Source organism: Etheostoma cragini, chromosome 14 (assembly GCF_013103735.1).
Source record: "Etheostoma cragini isolate CJK2018 chromosome 14, CSU_Ecrag_1.0, whole genome shotgun sequence".
NCBI lineage: Eukaryota > Metazoa > Chordata > Actinopteri > Perciformes > Percidae > Etheostoma > Etheostoma cragini.
The window spans coordinates 12,638,017-12,658,555 of NC_048420.1; the positions used below are offsets into that span (position 1 = coordinate 12,638,017).

At 38.9% G+C, this 20,539-nt stretch overlaps 2 protein-coding genes across 4 annotated transcripts; both read left to right on the forward strand.

Moving 5' to 3' along the window:
- The first annotated feature begins 216 nt into the window (after positions 1-216).
- On the forward strand, positions 217-10,290 carry LOC117957045 (regulation of nuclear pre-mRNA domain-containing protein 1A-like). The gene is made up of 7 exons (XM_034892571.1): positions 217-608; positions 3,285-3,414; positions 4,011-4,117; positions 4,327-4,421; positions 6,292-6,418; positions 7,252-7,427; positions 9,209-10,290. The coding sequence occupies exons 1-7, from the start codon at positions 458-460 to the stop codon at positions 9,305-9,307; spliced, it is 885 nt and encodes a 294-aa protein (XP_034748462.1). The 5' UTR covers positions 217-457; the 3' UTR covers positions 9,308-10,290.
- A 1,157-nt stretch (positions 10,291-11,447) lies between these two features.
- On the forward strand, positions 11,448-20,296 carry si:ch211-13c6.2 (uncharacterized protein LOC100000125 homolog). Of its 3 annotated transcripts, XM_034892889.1 has the most exons (13): positions 11,448-11,783; positions 11,976-12,044; positions 13,738-13,762; positions 16,083-16,169; positions 16,384-16,523; positions 16,627-16,746; positions 16,846-16,891; positions 17,171-18,128; positions 18,266-18,386; positions 18,544-18,609; positions 18,708-18,809; positions 18,940-19,198; positions 20,002-20,296. In XM_034892889.1, the coding sequence occupies exons 1-13, from the start codon at positions 11,727-11,729 to the stop codon at positions 20,256-20,258; spliced, it is 2,307 nt and encodes a 768-aa protein (XP_034748780.1). In that variant the 5' UTR covers positions 11,448-11,726; the 3' UTR covers positions 20,259-20,296. The 3 variants fall into 3 exon arrangements, with proteins under 3 accessions (XP_034748780.1, XP_034748781.1, XP_034748782.1); XM_034892890.1 differs by lacking the exon at positions 13,738-13,762 and having other exon boundaries at positions 11,450-11,783; XM_034892891.1 differs by lacking the exons at positions 11,448-11,783; positions 13,738-13,762; positions 16,083-16,169.
- The last annotated feature ends 243 nt before the right edge of the window (positions 20,297-20,539 follow it).

A 20,539-nucleotide genomic window follows, 5' to 3' on the forward strand; every position in this document is an offset into this window, starting at 1 on the left:
AAACTAGTTGGGAAAACATGAGCAGGAGTAAAGAACATACTGTGTGATGGAAGTGGAAGGCAGAACATGCTCGGTCAGCTTCGTAATGAGTGGGACGGATGAGGAAAATTTTCACGTACTGTAGGAGTTAACAAACTCCAGACGATGGCAGCAGTGCAACATTAAGGAATGCAAGCTGCCGTTAAAACACAAAGAAGAAGTAAGCAGCTTTTGCAGGCTTCTGTGGTTTGCCCCCAAGCCAGGCAGCAAGGAGCCACCCCCTTGCATTGCTGAGAGGACTGCGTTAGCTAGTTAGCATTAGCAAGTGTTTACATGAAAGGGAGCGTATGCCATTTAATTGGAATGGCTAAAATGAGTGTTGTGACTGGCTAACTTGCTGTAGATAACGCATCTGGGAGAAACCTTAAAACTGCCTCTCCCAGTGTCTAGTTGACGTTATCCCTCTAATATCGTCAAGATGTCAGCTTTCTCTGAGGCTGCTTTAGAAAAGAAACTATCCGAGCTCAGCAACTCACAACAAAGTGTGCAAACGTTGTCGTTGTGGCTCATTCATCATAGAAAACACTCGAGGACAATTGTCAGTGTTTGGATCAGCGAACTGAAAAAAGGTAAGGTATACAAGAGCTAGCTAGCTAGCTAGTAACCCATAACGAAGACCGATTGCATGCTTTTCCAAGACAAGTTAGTTTAGGCTTTGGCTAATGTACAGGCGCTAGCTAACTGGCTAAAGCGTTATTGTAAATGTTGAACTATTCTAGCTAGCAGTTTAAAAGGGTTTGACTCCACAGTAATGTTTGTTAGCCTTAAACCACGTGTTCGCCATGTTCGACAAATAAAGTTAACGTTAAGTTACTCTGTAAATGATGCTCAGGCTTTCTAAATTTTGTGAAATTAATGCTACCACTGGTAAACAAGTTCATAGCAGTCTCTTATTATTTTAGCAGTGATACAAGGCCGTCATACTGTGTATTAACCTTTTAGTGCAAATTGACCAACTCATGGCAGCTATTAATGCGCATTACGAAAACAGTGGAGCATTTAGCAACTATAGAGCCAGATAGTTCCCTCAGAAGACTGTCGAGACTAAAACAGAGCATTCAGGTGGACATATTAATCACAACACTAAGATTGCTAACATATCTAATGTATTGTTAGTTTACATATAACATCTTTAAAAGGTGATAACATAATTTTGTGTTAAATGCAGCTTTAAAGCGGTTATAACTGATATTTTTATAGTAACAAAATCTAATGACAGTGTAAAAAAACAAGTATATAATGAGAAATACCTAAGTGTCACAGCTCACATGCTTAGCACCGAACAGTAGACAAACCATAAGAGTGATTATTGGACGTAAATTCGCCAGGTGGACAACTTCCATTGAACAGTGTTGCTCAAACTACTGGATGTGTAAACAAGTAACTGTTCTGTATCAACCTAAAAGCTGGTTAAATGTCAATGTTGAGTTCACAACTTGTTTCTGCCGCTCCTGTGTGGCCCAGTAAATAAATGAATAAATCAGTTATTGCATTATTATTAGGTTTAAGTACACCTGACGTCGACATTTTTCACCTGATTGATTGCTGAGATGTTCACAATCATTCTGTTAATGAAGACTGGTGGATCACAATCAATGGCTTAACCTCATATTCAGTTGGCCAATGCTTTATGCTAGGGAGATATTTTAGCTACTGCTGTCTGTAGCTGCTGGGAAGGGTCTTCATTTTTACTGGGATATAAGAAAATGTAGGCTTAAAGTGGTTTCTTAATCACTTTCTTTTGAAATTCAAGACATTTAATGTTTGATTCTATGTCACCATAATAGATTTTATAAAAACAATACATGTTAAACTTTTTGAAACAGTCTTTCATGACAAAAAAAAACAATACTGAATTATGGCTGCACAAGTAATGGTGATTCTATCAAAATCAAAAAATGGACGAGTGCAATATCCAAATCGCAGGGGTGCGCAATATTTGTGGAAGGCAAAATATGTCATAAACCACTTTGAATTAAGTACTGAGTTTATTTTCCCGCAGACTAAAGAAAAAAATCTTTTAAGTTATTGTCCAGTGTTTCATAAACAGCTGAAGGTGTGCTGTGTACATAGCGGAAACCCTGTTGTGCGTCTCCCCAATACCATGGAGGCAGAAACATATCAACATAGAGGAAACACTGGGGTAAAGGTAGTTACAGCAAAAATGCATAATTGAGTTTATTAGATGGATGGATAGATAGATAGATAGATAGATAGATAGATAGATGTTTATTGATCACAAGAAAAATGGGGAATATCAGTGTTACAGCAGCATAATCAGTCACAAAGCACAGAATATAAATATAAATGAAATACTAGGAAAAATATACATATATACATGAAATAATATGAATAAAATTAAAAACAAATATTTGAATATGTTACAGGATGGGAAAAACAAAAATGTGCAACTGCTTAAATAATATGCTAAAATGTATGCTAAACGTAAATAAACCAATTATGCAGGTTGCCCATAGTGCAGTAGTGTGGTGTCTAAAAGTTTTATCTAGCACCCAGTGATGACATGTTAAAAAGTGTTATTTCCATTAGAATATTTTGTCGAATTAGTTGTCGCTAATGCATGCTGTATAGATGTCTGGAATTGCTATAGTTGTAGCTTATACTGGCCCACTTTTCCTTAGGGTGCTAGTCAACAACCTAATGATATCTCAAGTGGTTGATGTATTTTAGGAGCTTTGTCTGAGGATTGAGACCAGTGTACAGTGTTAATAGCAATGGGGACAGAGATGGCACACTTCTCTGGAGCTTTATGCTCAGCTCAGTGTTGACTGTTACTTCTCCAAAAACAACAAAGAGAAAGGCACCATGATGATGTAACTGTGCCATAAAGTACATGCTGGTGAATAAATCCCAAATAGAATAGACATACAAAACAAGTTGTGTGATGAGAGAGAAAGAGAAAAAGGATAAATGACATATTAAAGTCTTAAACGCCCTAACCCTTGGGGCTTATATGCAGTTATAGTAAATAATGAACTGTGTGACTAATTGGCTGTTATGTGACAGATTTTGTTATTGCTTATGGCTGATAGCTGTGAGGTGGGAAAAACATGGCATTTTATTTAAATTTTGTTCTTCTGATCATTTCACATATATATAGATAGATGGTGTGTTAGCAGGTTAATTTACCTACTAATGTGTTGCTCAGCTTTAATTTTAGGAAGGTAAATCATAATCAAATAACTCACTGTTATATGTGTATGTGTAAATTTGAATGCATGCAGCTCAGGTATCACGCAAGCTGACCTTCCTTTACTTGGCCAATGACGTCATTCAAAACAGCAAGAAGAAAGGACCAGAATTCACTCAGGATTTTGCACCGGTCATCGTTGATGCATTCAAACATGTATACAGGTCAGATTTTATATAAAAAAATCATAAGTGAGTCTATATGGTCTACATTTCTGTAAATGGCTCAGAAAAATGCATTGTTGAGGTCATGTTTGTTTGTTAGTCTGTTGCTTAAAGGGATGAGGCTAGGATTCGTCAGTTACAGTTTGCAAACAACTGCAACCCCCCCTTTTCTTTTCTTCACACATTAACTTTTCCTACAGTGCTCTATCCATCATTTTCTTGGATGTGTGCTTGCAATCTGGTCGCTGTTTTTAGAGTCCAGCCCCCACACACTGCATGCTTTGGATGGGTGACACACCCAGTGACCAAAGGCTGGCACCCAGTAATACTATTTATATAGTGATACACAACTTTGAATAAAAATGTAAGACATTTTAGTCAGTTTTCTGCTAGAGTGGTTTTGGATACACTAGAGAATTGCACTAAATTACTTGGACTACCTGATGGTATTCAAATGACATATACCGGTATTCACATTGAAATAAATTCTTTCAAAGAACCTATCACATTTTTTTGTGTGTCATTCAGCCCTAACATCAGCTGCATTTCATAAAGGAGTTTAAAATATATGTTCTGTCTTATGTTTTGCTGTCCAGAGATGGCGAGGAAGGCTGTAAAAAACAGTTGGGTCGGGTTTTGTCTATCTGGCAGGAGAGAGCTGTGTACGAGAACAACCTCCTGGATCAGCTCTCACAAGTTCTATGCAAGTTCACACAACACTAACACTACTTACAACAATATGCTAATGTGACAGCTTACTTTGCCATTCTACGGGTTTAAACCGTGTGGTCTTGTAAGGATTCCTTGAATGGTTTTGCATTTTAAAATGACAGGTCTTATTAATAAAGTGTAGGACAAGATGCAATTTGACTTCAATTTGTGATGTTTTCTTTCTTTTTTTGTAAATTCTAGATGGAGAAAAGAAGGCTAAGAAGAGGTCGTATGAGGAGATCCGACCAGATGATGAGGACTTTGCTTCCCAAAGCTCCCCAGCCGAGCCCCCACAGGTGAATGCCTAACCAAGAAGAGTAGGACTGTAGCAAAGAGGTCATGATAATATGAGGCCACAAGAAGGCATGTTTATAAGGCAGCTGCCATTTTGGGTTGAATGCTGTACCGTTCTGTCACTACCAGATGTGAGTCGAGTGCAGATGTGAGTTGCACATGTTCAGATTTAAACCGTTTACGGCAAAACGTGTCATACTGACATTTGTGAAATCCATGAAATAATAACCGTTTCTGATTACAAACGATAACATAAGATGGAAATCCTTTAAACAATGTTTTAGCTATCTGTGATTGTTTTAATTTGCTAACGTGTAGTCGGCAGTGAACGAACTTTGTTAAGTAGGTCAATTTTTACTGCACCTTGTAGGCTACTTGTCACAAAGTGACGCATGAGCGACTCACATCAGGTAGTGTCACTAATAAAAGCATAACGCATCAGTTTCTTGTATGTCAGTCATGAAAAACCACAAGCAGTATTCTTCTCCCTAAAGGATATCAACGAGAAGATTAAAATGAAGACAGACGGAACTTGTTAAATGCTAACATCTATGTCCTTAACAAACTTTATGCTTTAGCGTAGACTTCTATTCCAGTAAGTCAGTTCAGACGAGACTGTCTAAATGCCTCAAAGAAGTAGCTTGGTCCTACCAGACTTTGGTACATTTCAGTTGTATAGAGATTCTGGCGGGTACTCTGAAGTTTAAAACTATTGGATCCGCCCCGAGCCACTCTGGATCTGCCATAACCAATCGCTTAGTTTAGTCTTGACGTTTGCTTAGCATCGCTAGTGTTCACCTTAGCCAAGTCCTTTCCATGACAACTTATAATTCAGTACCAAATACAAAAAAAAATGCAGTCGTAGCCTCAAATTCTCTGACCAGATAATATCACCGGCATCCTAACATAAAAAATTTGACATCTAAACAGTGTCCATTAACTTTCACTTGGATCACTTCGCATCACGGATTCCTGCAATCTGTTAGCGTGGAACACGGTCCGCCTGTCAATGGCAACAGCCGTGTCCGGGATGACAGATTCATCCCCGCTCGTGAATTGGAATGGCAAACGCCAACAGCGTGACGTAGCGCTGAGCGACACGTTAGGCATTTTTTGGCCGAGAGTTTGAAAATGTTCCACTTTGGGTATAACAAGGTCACACCGTCTCTTTTTACTCGTCTTCCAATCACAGTGGTGGAAGTGTGAGACAAATGCCATAAAGACCAACCATCACATGGACACGTGCTGAACAACAACAACAATGACTGAGGAGAAATTAATACTGCTGGCCACATAGACTGGGAGGTCCATCATCTCCCCCTATGTGCTTCAAGATCATCTAGAGCTAACACTCTACCTTGGGTAGACATTTTTACTTCCGCCCATATTCTGTATCATAGCAACCAGACGCAACCAAAGCGTCTCAGCTGAAAAAAATTCTGCTCCTTCAAAGCACTCTTAAGCTCTCCCAACTGGGTGCCAGGCGTTTTCAGCTGGAAAAAATAAGTTGGTGGACACTTACAAAAAAGGTTACACCAGCGATTTGTCTGATAAATAAGAATTTGTTTGGACAAGATCATTTTGACCAGAAGTTGTCACCCCTAGAACAGTGTAGACATAAACAGAGTGTGAAATGATAATACTCTAAACCACATAGAGGTAGTTATAGTGATACTTTTTACAGTTGGTACAGCTTCTTCTGGATGTATTTGTATCTAATGCTTAACTTTCTCTCCTGCCTCATTAAAATTGTTGTTATTTGAAACATACTAATGTTAACTCCTACTTTGATCATACATTCTTCTTTAACTTCTCTCCTACCTTTGCATCTCTCACTTCCCTTCCCTGCTTATCATCCTCACTCCACCTCAGACAGCAGAGTTAATTCGAGCCCTGCAGGAACTAGAAAACGCAGCCTCTGGCGACTCAGTGCTGCGTCAGCGCATCTCCTCCCTTCCTGCTGAAGTGCAAGACATGTCGCTGCTTAACAGGATCACAGGTAGGAAGTAGGACACAGAACACTATTATATACTGTATGTGTGTACACACACACATACACACAAGTCCGTCCAAAAGCTCATTAACACATGCACTTATTATTTAATAAAATAATGAATAGAAAGCTGCAATTCAATATAGAAGCCCAGGGTTTACATCTATGTAGCAAGAAATGCCCGCCCATCCAATGTGCCCTAATATTTAAAAAGTGAATATAATATACTGGAGCAGTATTATAGTATACATTGTTTTAATCCCCCTTGTGTACAAGACCTTATTCGTTCCCCAACTATCACTCAACTCGACCCTGCAGGACGAACAATCAAACAAAACAAATGCATACATAAACTTTTGAAAAAAACGGGTGACAGAGGAATCCACGCACGCATATAAACATATACAAACATTATAGTGGACGCCTGAGTACATAAAGTGGATGTATTTTTTTATATATTTGAGGATGTTTCACAGAGCCTTAAAAAAGTTATTACGATCTTTGTATAGAAAACTGAATCTTCTTGAGACAACACTTTTAAGTCATTTACCGCTTTACACACTATACATTAAAAGGCTAGGAAGCAAGGGACCCTTCCCTTCATTCGTAACAAATAAACATTTCAAACAAACTGAAGTGCCCTTGAGCCGTACACTGAAACTACAAAGGGTAAAAAAAATTCTCTGTAGGAAACAATGTTTGATTTGTCAGTGATTATACAGTAGCTGTTTACATTACATTAGTATTGATGGATAACTGAATGCCCTCCAGTTGTACAGTCAAGACTGGTAATGTTTCAACATTGGGCTCTGCTCTTTGTGCTCTCTTCTATGCTTCAGATAAGGAATCAGGAGAGCGACTTTCCCGGCTTGTGGAGGAGGCCTGCATGTTGCTAGCAGACTACAGTGGCCGCTTGGCGGCTGAGATCGATGATAGGAGGCAGCTCACGCGCACACTTAAGGTCTTCCTGCAAAGCCAGAAGGATGGGCTAAACCAGAACGAGCAGAAACTAGAAGTGCGTAAATCTTTTTTTTCTTCTTCCAATTACTGTATGTCTTGTCTACCTCACCTTTGTCACCATTATTGATTCTTGGTGTTCAGCTGTCTTCTGTTGCTATGTGCTCAGACTTCTTCTGAATTAACATTTCTTTTCATGTATTTCAGCATGTTGCATACTTCTGCAGAGTGCTGAATCAGACTGTAAATTAAAATTTGATTATCAGGCTTGCTGCTGGCAATACAAACAGGAAAGAGTCCTGATTAGATACACTTGAAAACCCATTTTCGATTTTCCCTTCTCCCTGGGAAAGGCTTGTTCTTTTAGATTTTGTCATTTAACTCAGTTTAATCTCAACTCAATGTATACTTACTTCCCACAAGGTAAGTATCGACCAAAATACTTTACAATAATAAAAAACTTAACAACGGATTTTCTTGTTCTGTGTTGACAATAACTGCAGCCTTTATCCACAGGATATCAGGAGGATAAAGAATTTCATATTTGTATCTCCACTCAGTCAAGTCATCTGTAATAAAAAAAAAACCATGAAAATAAAAAAACAACTGATTTTGTGAGTGCTTTTATTTTACTGTTGCCACTCCTGGTGGTACATGCATTCTACACAATTTCAATGTCAAAGGCGGTCTATTATAACAGTATATTTGTTGTTATAGTATTGACACAGTGAATGCAAGCTAGAGAAATTCATGGTTAAATTGAGCTCAATTCAATACAAATTGCAAATATGCTAAAATAGAGGAAATCTCATCCCGTGATTACACGTCAAACCCAAACTAAGAAGAGACAAAAGGTTTTAGGAATCTTGATACAGAGTAGGATTATTTCGTTGTTAGTAGTTGTAGCAATGTGATATTAGCAAAAGTATTTTTCAGTGGTGAGTCATACTGAACTTGAAATGAGTTCTTCTTGCACCGCACACCTACGTACATCAGCTGTTTGGCAAACATTTCCAATAAGCTCATTCATGCAGCAGAGATGAAATCTTTAAGTGACACTAACTGTTACTGTGTCTTTGATTTTAAAAATGGTACAAATACATGATTGCTTGTTCCTTTACTGACTGACCTTCAGATGTGTCCAAGCCATTATTTCTGTCGAATGATCTTTAGTCTAAAGGACATAATATAACTACTCTGCAGTTTTGTTGGTTGTCTTCACTACAGAAAGTTACCTTAATATCATAATATATATATTTTAATCTTCCATGTTATTGTGGATGGAAGTTAAAGTAAATCATGTAGCAAGTTGGTCATAAAGTGGTGGCAAAAGTAGTGATACATTGTTTTTCCTACAAATCTCATACATATAGTTGTTTGGAAGAGTTAATTTGTTTGACAGCTCAACAGGCAAAAATTTGTATTTAATATGCTCGAACGACCTTTTTCATATATGTGGTGGTGCTTTTCAAATTAGACTAAATTTTAAGGGAAAACATAACATGTTTAATGGAAGTATTTTGCCATAAATCCAAACTTTTGTTATTTAACTTCAGTTAGACATTTAACTAACATCCCATTCTGTAATGCATAATGTAATGCAAAGTTATCATATTCATGAAATAATTTTACTTCCACTTTTATGCAGTCTTGATATCCTTAATTCAGCCTTCTTTTTTTTTTATTACTCCAAAGCTTACTGTGCCTTACCTGTCTACTTGCCACAAATTGTGTTCCCAAAATTGCTGTTGAGACATTGAAAAATACACAGGGTCACTTATTAAAAGTAAAAGATAGTTGACCTCTGATGGAACTTCTCTGCTGTGTTTTTATTTCCAGGAATACAAACGCAAACTGGCGAGGGTGACCCAGGTCCGGAAAGAGCTGCGTTCGCGTCTGAACAATCTTCCAGGAGGACTCTACAACTCTTCAAACTGACTCAAGTTTCACCTCCTGACTCTCCTGCCACTAAAACATCTCAAAGTGTCTCTTAGATATTTTATCAGTCACATTGCCATACCCTTTTTTTTTTGTTAATTTTGGAAAGTGTCTGTGGTTCTCATTCTGTATTTAAAAGATTATTTATCCACTTGGACTTTATTAACAGAAAATTCCTTATTTTTCTGTCTGTGAGCTCATCCCTTTTTGCTGTATCTCATCATTGAAAATTATGATTCATAATCATCAGACACAGGCCCCCTGCCCATTTGAGTTTTACAGCTTTAAAGTGGCATTGGTGATGCTGGTGTGATATTTTTGTATTTATAGTGACTTAAGAGAATATCCACTTATTGTGATTATTCATAATCATTTTCAGTGTTTTGGAATTCCTTCATAACTTTCTTTTACTATATCTGTAAATGCATCTGTCTAACTTTTGGCTATAGATCATTGTTTTTATGCAGTGTGATAATGGCCTGTGAAGAGAATGGTACACTTGTGAAATCTTCAATACGGTATGTCATATTCTGAAGCTGAGTACTATTCCATGTCCCTGAAAGCAATTTAAAATGTGTAATTACCATTCACATAAAGCCTCTTTGTGAGAGGGGACGCAAGTCATGCCTCAGTGTACATATTTAAATTTGCATGTAAATATGATGGGAATTCTACCTGTAAGTGCTTAAGCTTAGTATCCATGTCAACATGGCTTGTGAAATGGCCATTCAGACAAATTACTGAGGTATCTCTGTACATCAATATCTTCATAGTTGATCAGACATCCACTGTACTGAAATAATGAGTAAAGGAGTCTATTGTGTTGTTTACTGTATCATACTGCTTCATAGATTTATCCTTGAGTCTACTGAATGCTGTGCACATGCCTCACATAGCTTGGGTGCCCCAGTTTCCAAAGCTGTTTGTTTTGTATATGAAGCAAATTCTTCTTAGAAGCAAATAAAACACAAAATGTACAAATATGTGCAATCCTTTCTGCAGTAGACTGTGTGCCATTTTATTTGAGTCATGTGTCGGTCCTGGCCGACAGGGGGCATGTACGGACACCCATCAACTAACAGGCATTGTACAAAGAGGACCCCGTTTAGGTTTCCTAAGGCGACTACAGTGGCCGACAGGGGCCAACTCCCTGCAATTTAAGAAAACGCTTGCAATTGGTCTAAACACAAGCAAATTAAGAAAACATTAATCATTAATTTGACAAAAGGCATTTAGCAAACGCGCTGAAAATACACACAACACAACCAACTACACAAACGCGCAGCAAATACAGAAACGATGCAAAAAAAAAAAGATTACGCAACGGAAGTTCTCCACGGGGGAGAGAGAGAGCGAGCCGGACCCGGGACACGTTCAATCTCAGAACGGTGTGAACCGTTCTTTAACTGTCTATGTGTGAAACGGTGTGCTACTGCAAATATTAATAAGTCTATATTTGAGATATGTTTTCTCTCGTTTGATGGGTGTCTCGAGTGTGTCTGTTAGATCGTGGTAATAAAAACATTTTAAACTGCATCAGCGTTTAACATAGACGTTTAGCCATTTCACATGGAAGGGTTTCATTTTGTCCAAAAGGCGCATCAATAAAGTTTAGGCATGTAGATTATACAACAACGGTTACCTAAAACATAAGAATAAAATAAGTAATCAATCTGTATTCATATTCTAGAGCAATTCGTTCATGAAATAATAATAAAAAAAACCAGACAGGATTTCTAGTTCCCCTGTCAACCAGTCATTGAGATAGCTTAGACCGTGGGATTTATCAAACTGAATAAATCCCGCTAGAACACATAAACACAAAACTACTAACGCCATCGTGATGTAAGCATAGACCGTTAATATTAATATTAATATCAATACAAATACAGTCTATGGTTGTAAGTAAGACATTGCTGAGAAAGTTGCACTTGCTTTTCTTTTCGCATTGTTTCTGTATTTGCAGCGCGTTTGTGTATGGGGCTGTGTCGTATGTATTTGCTGCGTCTTGTGTATTTGTTTATTTATACGTTTTGTCAAATTGATGAAATTGTTTTCTTAATGTGAATGCATGTTTTCTTAAATTGCAGGGCGTTCGCCCCTGTCGGCCACCGTAGCAGACTGTGCACAATCACAACACAGGAAGTTGCTATCCATCAGCAGCATCGTACACCAGCTATCGTCAACTGTACAAAGACAAGCAGCTGAAAAGCTGTGCAAAATAAACCACACAGACAATCTCCTTAGCTAGTCCATTATTGTAAGCAAACTAACTAAGATAATTGCTTGCTACTACTAACCATTAACGTACTAACTAGCGTTAGCTTGGTTGCGTTCGCTAGCCTGTTATGCTACAAGCTTGCTAAGCTACTAGCCAGCGGCTTCTTCAAAAGACAGCGTTAACGTAAAACATCAAACAATGGACACCAATCTCGAAACACCATACAATGATGAGGCTCAATTCATTGAATGCACGGTAAGCTTACCGTTACATGAATTTTAAGTTGGAGTCTGCATAATTCAATGCAGAAATGCAGCATGGCTTTCACATTCGCATGAACTTACACTTAGATACACCTAACTATACATAATGCAGTATACATGCAGATTGCATACAGTACACAGAAAATAACCCCCTCTTTGATTTATGTTTTCTCTTGAAATCCAGGTATGTGAAAAATCCATAAGCGGTGAAACCTTGTACAAGATACATCTGACTACCCCAGGACATATAAAGGTACATTGTGTTAAGTAGAAGTCTGTTATAATGTTTAATACTAATGTAACTATAACATTTAGTGATAGACGTTTAAGTTGATAGACCGTGAGCACTTTTGACACATTTTTGTGTCATGAATTAAGTGTTTTTTCCATGGGCTCTTTTTATTTAGTCACAGGTCTTCCACAGGTTCAAGATACATCTCACAGCTGTAAACAAGTAGCATCGAAAAGTGATATTTCACTATCTTTTCAACACCTGGGGACTTTTGTCCGAAGACCTTGCCAGTGTATTGTTTGGGAAGTATTGCCTGCTTGTATATGACCTTAATTACTCCTGTTCTGCCAGCCAAACACCGTGCATCTTGGTATGCCAAAAAGGTAAATATTTTGGTGGTACAGTAAGTACCAGATCAGTGACAACAACACGCAAGGTGTTCCATATTTCTTCTAGGTCAGACTTGAAGCTGAACTTCTGGGAACATTGACATTTTGTCCATATGTGCTTAAATATAGTATCTTGTCTACCATGACTTATTATTTGAAAAGTGGTCTTTCACTTCTTTAAGCACGCTTCATACTTTCCGGGTGTCTGTGGCATAAATGGCTCATCCGCCCATACGTCCACACCAACCCCTATGTGCCCGTCCTTATGCAGCCAAAAATTTGCAACTGCATGGACTGTAGGCATAGCAAGTGCATCGACTGCACATGGTTCATCTCATGTTCCACGCTCCAGTCCAGTTGGTGATGTATGCACCTCTAGCTTGTTTGCCAAGAAGAAGGAAAAGAAGAGTAAGATACCATAAATGGATGCTTGTTTTGAAGAGAGTTTGTGCAAGGCTTTGGATTTGCCATTACCTTTATTCAAAGAAATTTGGCTTTAAAGGAATAGAAAGACAGCCAAATGGCGAAAACATTGCAAACGGGAACTGCGCATTCGTGGAACACCAGACCAACGGGGACCCCCAATTGTAGTATACATGGAACTGCAAACACCAACGCTCAACCTGACACGGAACGTTGAAAGTGTGGAAAAGCCTTCAGCAACAGGCAACAAGGGAAAAAAATTAATGCTTGTCTTTGACAATCATGAAGACTATGTCCTGGTCATTTTTGAGGAGTGCCGTATAGTTATATTTATGGCACACAAGAAAGCAACATGTTAACACATTTAGGTCAGACTGATCAATATGTATAATAATATTTCTTTTTAGTCCAATGCTCTCCTGGAAAGTCTAATGAAACTCTGAAGATTCACGTGTTTGTGGAAATGTTCAACAACTGACTTCAGACTCAGATGTCAATAAATGGATATATATGTTAATAAATGAACATGGACAATACTTTGACAACTGAGCTTTACAGATGCTAACGCACTGTCCAGGCTGTGTAGCTACAGCAGCTTGTCAGCCGCTTCAGTCCTTCGTCAGTGTCTACGCTGGATGCGTTCAGACACAGTTCTGGCGTGCTTTGTCTCAGAGCTCACTGACCAATACACAATCACTAGTTTAGGCAGATGCATACATACAGATATGTATCTTTACTGCACCTCGAGTGAGCTGCTGTTTTGGTCAACCATTTTGTATCAACATTTTTTTTTCTCCATGATATAACCCTTTCTTTGTTTGTAGACGTAGTAAAAAAAAAGTGTCCTGTTTAACCAGCACTGATTGACTTAATATGTGTTGCTCTACTTTCGTTCTTGGCAGAAAGAGGATGGCTTGGTTGCTGCGGGTAAGTAGACTTCATCTTCAGCCTTTTCATTTTGTTCTATTCTGGCCTTGAGTGTATTTGCTGTCTATTCTGGCAGGTAATTCATTGCGCATACAAAGGTAACAGAGGACACTCTAAACCGTTGCCCGGTTTTAATGGACATCATTTTAGTCTAGATCCATCAAGGGCTATGATCCTCTAAGAATGATTATGAAGGCAAAGGACATGTCATCGTTTGGATTGTATCGTGCTGTGTTGAAAATGCGTGGCAGCGCTTTACAGTCAGATATAAAAACTTGACATTCTAAACTTGATCTTTACGCTGTGCAGCCTAAAATATGTCTACACACCTTGGTGTGCTTTCTGTCCTGGGCTGTTTCATTCTTTTTATTTATTTATTTTTTTTAACGCAGGGTTGTGCAATGGTGGGAGTGAGTGTCACTGACATGTGTGGTGTCCTGTTGTGTTCCTTAACACCCCAAAGTAGCACAAGTAAACTATAGTTCACTGATATTGTTTTCCTTCAGATCCTTTATAGATTGCAATGTTTTTGACTGCATTTGAATGCAGCTTAATTTCTCAGATAAACAACCTCCTGGGCAGTTGAGTGCTTTGCTTCTTTTTTTAATTCTCATAGTGTTTCTTGTGGCAGCGATAGAGGAAGTGATTTTTTTCTGTTTCCTGTAAAGGACTCTCATACCACCTTAAAACCGACTTACAAGTCTGATCGCCGTCTACATGATTGGCCACCGCAGTGTGAAGTTGGGTTGTGTTTCTAAACACAACCCATTGATGAATGACCTGCGGTGTCCCCACATTTGCCGATGCAGGCAATATGAAGGCAACTTGCATAAGAAATGATGTGCCACTCATCACTGGCACATCATTCTAGGTACTGAAACCGGCCCAAGCTAACTGTGGCTGATTGTCAGTTCAAATGTCAACATGGCTTGTTGTGTTTTTATCTTGTTAATGGTGAAGGACAGGAATTCCACTGTGCACCTTGTTTTGGGCAGTGAGATGATTGCTCTTGGTATTTGAATCATGCTGCCATTTAGCTGAGAATGTGGCCTCTGCTGGTGTCCTTTGAGTCAAAGGAAATGTCGCTCTTTCACCCATTATTTAAATGTGGGCACAAACCTACATGGCTTCCACAAAACCTTTCGTCGCCAAATTTGGCGGCTATATAAATCATTGTGGTGCTGGAACATCAATGCCAACGCTCGCCAACATCTTGTTATGGGTAACGGTAAGTCACAAAGGCTTGCAGAGAAGCCAATGCACACAACAAATGCCGACAACTTGTTGCGCAACCCTGCAGTTCAGACAAGCTGATTGTTTAATTCTAACTTTCTGCGGAAAGGTGGGTTCAAATCCGAGAAAATGCATCCATGCTTCTTGCATGTATAAAAGAAACAGCCACAACATTTTTCCATGTGACTCCTGTGTGTGTAAGCATGGTCCATTGTCACTTTTTGAAGAAAGGATTTTGTCTGTTTTAAACTGAGAAAAGTGTGCTGTGGCATGCTCATACTTGAAGTCAACATGATTTTTTATGACTTCTTTTTGGATGCTAAGATTTTTTTTCCCCCCTACTGTCGGTTATGTAGATAACCTCAGCATTTAGAAGCTTTTGACTTTAAGATACCACAGGAGGCCGAGGTCGTTATGCCTCCACATTGTGTTTATATAGCAGGAAATCATCTCGGGCCAACATTTATTTACATAAAGGCATTTGCACAGCAACACCCAAGGATCATGAGATACAGAAGATTGTGCGTTGTTTCAAAGAGACAACCTCCCTGCTGATGTAAGTAGAGCAGAATTGGAGGACTTAAGTGTACAAAGGTAAAAACTTGCAAGATCATATGTAAAAATGTATTTGGTTACTCATTTGCAGCAGTCAGATGTCTTATGTCAATTTGTGAAGTAGAAAATTCAACCCTTTTGCCTGTAGCTACAGTGGATCTGTTTTTGCTTGATGGCAATATCATTCACTTAACAGGCTTGAGGGCAATAGTTGTGACATTAAGGGCATGTTGAGAAAACTGCTCTGTGTCACAATGGTCTGGAAAAAGGTGAACAAAATAGATGGTTGGAAATGTGCAATGATACAGTTAACAAATAAACGTACATGAAAAATAAATAATTGGACTGGTGTTTGTTCTCTACTGTGATCAAACCAGCAAATAGAGTTTATCTCACAATATCATGTAAAATAAACACCAAACATGCATTTTACACACTACACTACAAGCACTGTACAATACTTTGTCTTAAAAAACAAAACAAACTATTTTAATGTTTTTTTGTGCTAATTTCCAGTGTTTGGGTTTTTCAGGTCTTGCTGTCAGACAATACTGCGTACCGGTATTTGAGGACATTTTACAATACCTGAATTACATGAAGCTTGATGAGCCCATCATTGGTGAATAACTTGACACACCCCCCCCCCCCCCCCCCCCCCCCACACACACGCACACACTGACACACTCTGCTACCTGCAACCTAAAATATTCAGCGAAAAAATAAAAACACATGTAAATAAAAGGTATAGTATGTTTTTATTAGTGCTTGTCATTTTATGTATCAATTTCACATGTGCTCTCTTATTTAACATTTTTTTCTGCCTTATTTCTTAGGTTTGAACTATTTGGACGAACTGCCCTGTAATGACTTACAAGCAGGCCCCAGATACACGTGTAAGCTATGTCATCAGAACGCAAACCTACCGGAAATGGTCCGTCACGTGATTGGACGTAAACACCGGCAGAAATACGTGGTAACGCATTGTGGACTTTTTCCTGGCCCGCGTCTGCTTTTTAATGAAGAAGGCAAACAAAGTGAGAAAGTCTAATATATATAAAACTTTTGTGCTTATGTAGGAATTGAAACGGCCAGACTTGGTGACCTGGAATAAACAATCCATAATAACCCATGGCGGAAAGATCATACGAGCCAGAGCAGAGATAATAGAGAGGCAGGATGGACGAGGAACTCCAACGGTGGGACATACAGAGTACAGTGACCAGACATGTAGAATATTAGAATGTACAATTAAAATCATACTTTTGAGAGTAATATGTTGTGTATGTGTGTTTCAGCAAATGGCGAAAAGAGGGATAGAGGGCAAATTAAACCTCTCAAGAGGTAATATCTTTATTTTTATTTTTTTAAAGGTAATTGACACTATATATGTACTGAGCAGGATCATTTATAGAACTTTACACAGAACAAGTCTTTCATTCGATGCTAGACTCTTTGACTTGGGTGTTTGGGAATTATTTTTGGTATGACATGTAGGCTATTTAATTCTTTTCAGAGACTCAAATGTGATACGTTAATGTCACTTTATGTAAAAACAGCTCATATAATGAATATTGTATGTAATATTTTTACTTTAACTAAACGTTTGAGTTTGTTTCCTAGTTCACCAAAGGCAGAAGCAACATAGGGGCCGCAGCATCTCACAGAGTTCGACCCAACGAGATGTGCCATCACACCTACCAGAACTCAAGGACTACCAGGATGAGTACTCTCACCCAGGGAGGTATCACCCAAACAAACCCCCATTCCATCCAGAAGACCCTTACACGTTAAACAGAGACAGATCCATGTACCACCAGGAGCACCCTCGCAGCAGTGATCGCATAAAAGAGGAGCTGTGGAGGGACAATTACAGGGAAAGTGATATAGACAGACGGAAATATTTGGACCCTGATTATCGTACAGAGTATAAAGAGGAATATGTTAAAGATCCACAAAGAAGAGCCGGACGAGAAACAGGTGGTGTTCCTAGGTATGTGTCAAGGGAGGAAATGCCCCATGGCCAGGCTCAGCATGGAGAGTCTTACCCGGAGGAAGCTCCTCCCTACAGGAGGCCCTACCCAGAAAGAGATCAACTGACAGAATTCTTCAATGAAGAAGGTAGGCACGGGCGAATTTGTTCTGCCGAGTACCAGCCCTCGCAGCTGGTGTTCTCAGAAGGCGATGAACAGCGGTGGTCTCTGGACAGGGAACCGGGTCGGCATGACAGTATGATAAGAGCAAGCAGGGAGGGATCAAGTGAACCAGAAGCCAAGAGGAGGAGCTTTCCCACACCTACAGAGAGTGACCGTTCGCGTGACCATTTGTTTAATTTGTTAAATGATTATTGTCATGAAATGGGAGAACCACGAGAGGAGGCAGTTGCCAACCGTGGGCCAAGCAGAACAGGACCCCCTACCTCCCAGAGACGAGAGGAAGCCACCAGGGCCATCTCTGACATCCCCGAGCCATTCAGGCGTTTCCTGAAAGGGTCAGCTAAAAATGCGGGACGCAGTCAAAGAAAAAGGAAGAGCCGTTTCTCCGATGCCACCGTAGAGGAGGTGGAAACGACAAAAGAGATGTGAGTGATAATGTAACTTGTTGTTAATCTGCATAGACTGCTTTCCATTATTCTGGCTAGCTGATACCGCCTTAAAAATGTTTTATATTATTTGAATGAATGCTTTGTGTTTTACATATGGGGATTTTTGCTTTCAGCTTCAGTGATGAGTATGGACCTCCAAATCCAAAGTCTGGCAGTCATCCTAGACCAGTTAGTGTACCAGTGGGACCTGAAATGCATGGCACACAACATCCTGACTTCTACATGGAATCACAGGTGGTTGCTCGAAAAATTTGTCTGATTGTTATGATTATCTAGTAACGTGCCAATATGTCATACTTCTTTATACATACTAATCTAGAAAATAAACTCTTTATGTCATGTAACTGCTAATTATGTAACGATATGTAATGTTATTTGTTTTGTTTTTTAGAGGCCACATCATAATGAAAGCTACCAAAGAGGAGGCTCTGAGCCAAGGGACATCTTTGATATGCTCGTGAGTTTGTGAAATTGGATTTGCAACACAAGAAGCAGTGAGTGTGTTTGTTGTGCAGCCATATCTTGAAATCTTAACAATGTATTTTCCCCTACTAGAAAAACGTTGAAATTGAAAATGCAGACGAGGCTAACTTCCTGAAGAGCAAACTCTGCAACCTTCTTAAAGAATTCAAGACCAAAAAATCGGAGAACTCTCTGGTATGTGTCACTCTACACATCATCGGTCTTTCTAACTGAACATTTAGTTTATCTGAACATGTCGTTTAATTCTCTGACTCTCTTCAAAGCACAAGAAATCAATTAAAGAAATGTGTTTTTGTTGCTGTAGCAAAACAGCCATGGTCGAAAAGCCTTCTCCAAAGACAACAGCTTGAACCCAGACCCAGAGCTTTCTCCAAGACACCAGTATGACACTAGCCTCCCAAGGGAAGATTCAGACATCAGAAGACCAGACGAACACTACTTTAAAGAAGATCACAGAGGAAGAGGCTGGCAGCAGCGTGAGAATGTAACTGACGAGTGGCTCCAAGACTACCACCATCCTTTTCGTGGGGAATCCAGACAGTCAAACAGAAGCCGGCATGAAGGTGTGTATATTTGTACGTGGCTTGCATAAGTTTACACACCCATGCTAAAGTTGATTGAAAAGAGGAATAAATAAAAACATCTTTTGGAAATTGATCTTAATGCCTTAATTAAAAAATTAAGAAAATATCCAACCTTTTTAAGGACACCAATTTGCTTTGTGAATGAATAATGTGTAATAGATAAATAATTGACATTGTAGATCAATGATTTTCCTTAAAATACAGGGGGCATAAGTACACACACCCCTATGTTAAATTCCCCTTGAAGCAGGCAGATTTTTATTATTGAAGGCCAGTTTTTTCATGAATCTCTAGGTATGGTGAAGGGTATGTGATGATGGGGGGGTAGTTTAATTCCAAAGGACAAGGGACCTTTATCAGGATGCAAAGTATCCTGGATCCATGAAATAACTGGCCTTTAAAAATAAAAATGTGCCTGCTTCTATGGGAATTTACGTGTATACGTATGGCCCCTGCATTTTAAGGAAGAACAATTATTTATTTACAATACATTATTAATTCATAAAGAAAATTGGTGTCCTTAAAAGGTTGGATTGTCCTACATTTTTTTGAATTAAGGCATTAAGACCACTTTCCAAAAGATGTTTTTCTTTTTATTCCTCTTTTTAATCAACTTTAGCGTGGGTGTGTAAACCTATGCAAGCCACTGTTTATGTATGTTTCTTGTGATCAAATAAAAAACTGGTAATGGTAAATGAAAACTAATAAGAAATTTGTTATATAAATCTGCATTTTCCGACCTTCTTTCATTCAGGTTCTTTTTCTATTGTTTTTTCTTTCAGAGGTTTTTGGGTGGCCAGGGATATCTCAGCCGCCAGATACTACCAACTCAAATGAGCCAGCACGTTATCCTAAAAGGTTTCAAGAACCCATGCACCCTCGTGACTACCCACCTGCTGCCGAGGAGTTTTTGGACTCCCACTCTTCCCCACCTTGGCACTACATGGAACGAGGACACGGGATGGACAGGGGCCCTCGCTACTCCAACAACCTGGAGAAAATCACCTCCACCCTTCTGGAACTTGTGGCCAGGAAATAATTGTCAGATTTATATACTTTTAAGGGGAGACTTTGGTTGGAAAACATGATTAGACATTACATTTCTTTCTTCCTTGTTATTTAATTTTTAGGTCATTTGGCTTCACACTTAATATTTTGATTAAGTTAATAATTTGATTCATGAAAAATGTTAAGTATGAGTGTCTATGTTAACATTAAAATATTTGTCTACTGCAGCTGTTATGTCTTTGTTTTACTGTTACCAGCAGCAAGTAGCAATATTGTTATTGCGATTTAAGTCTTAAATTTTGCTTCAAACTT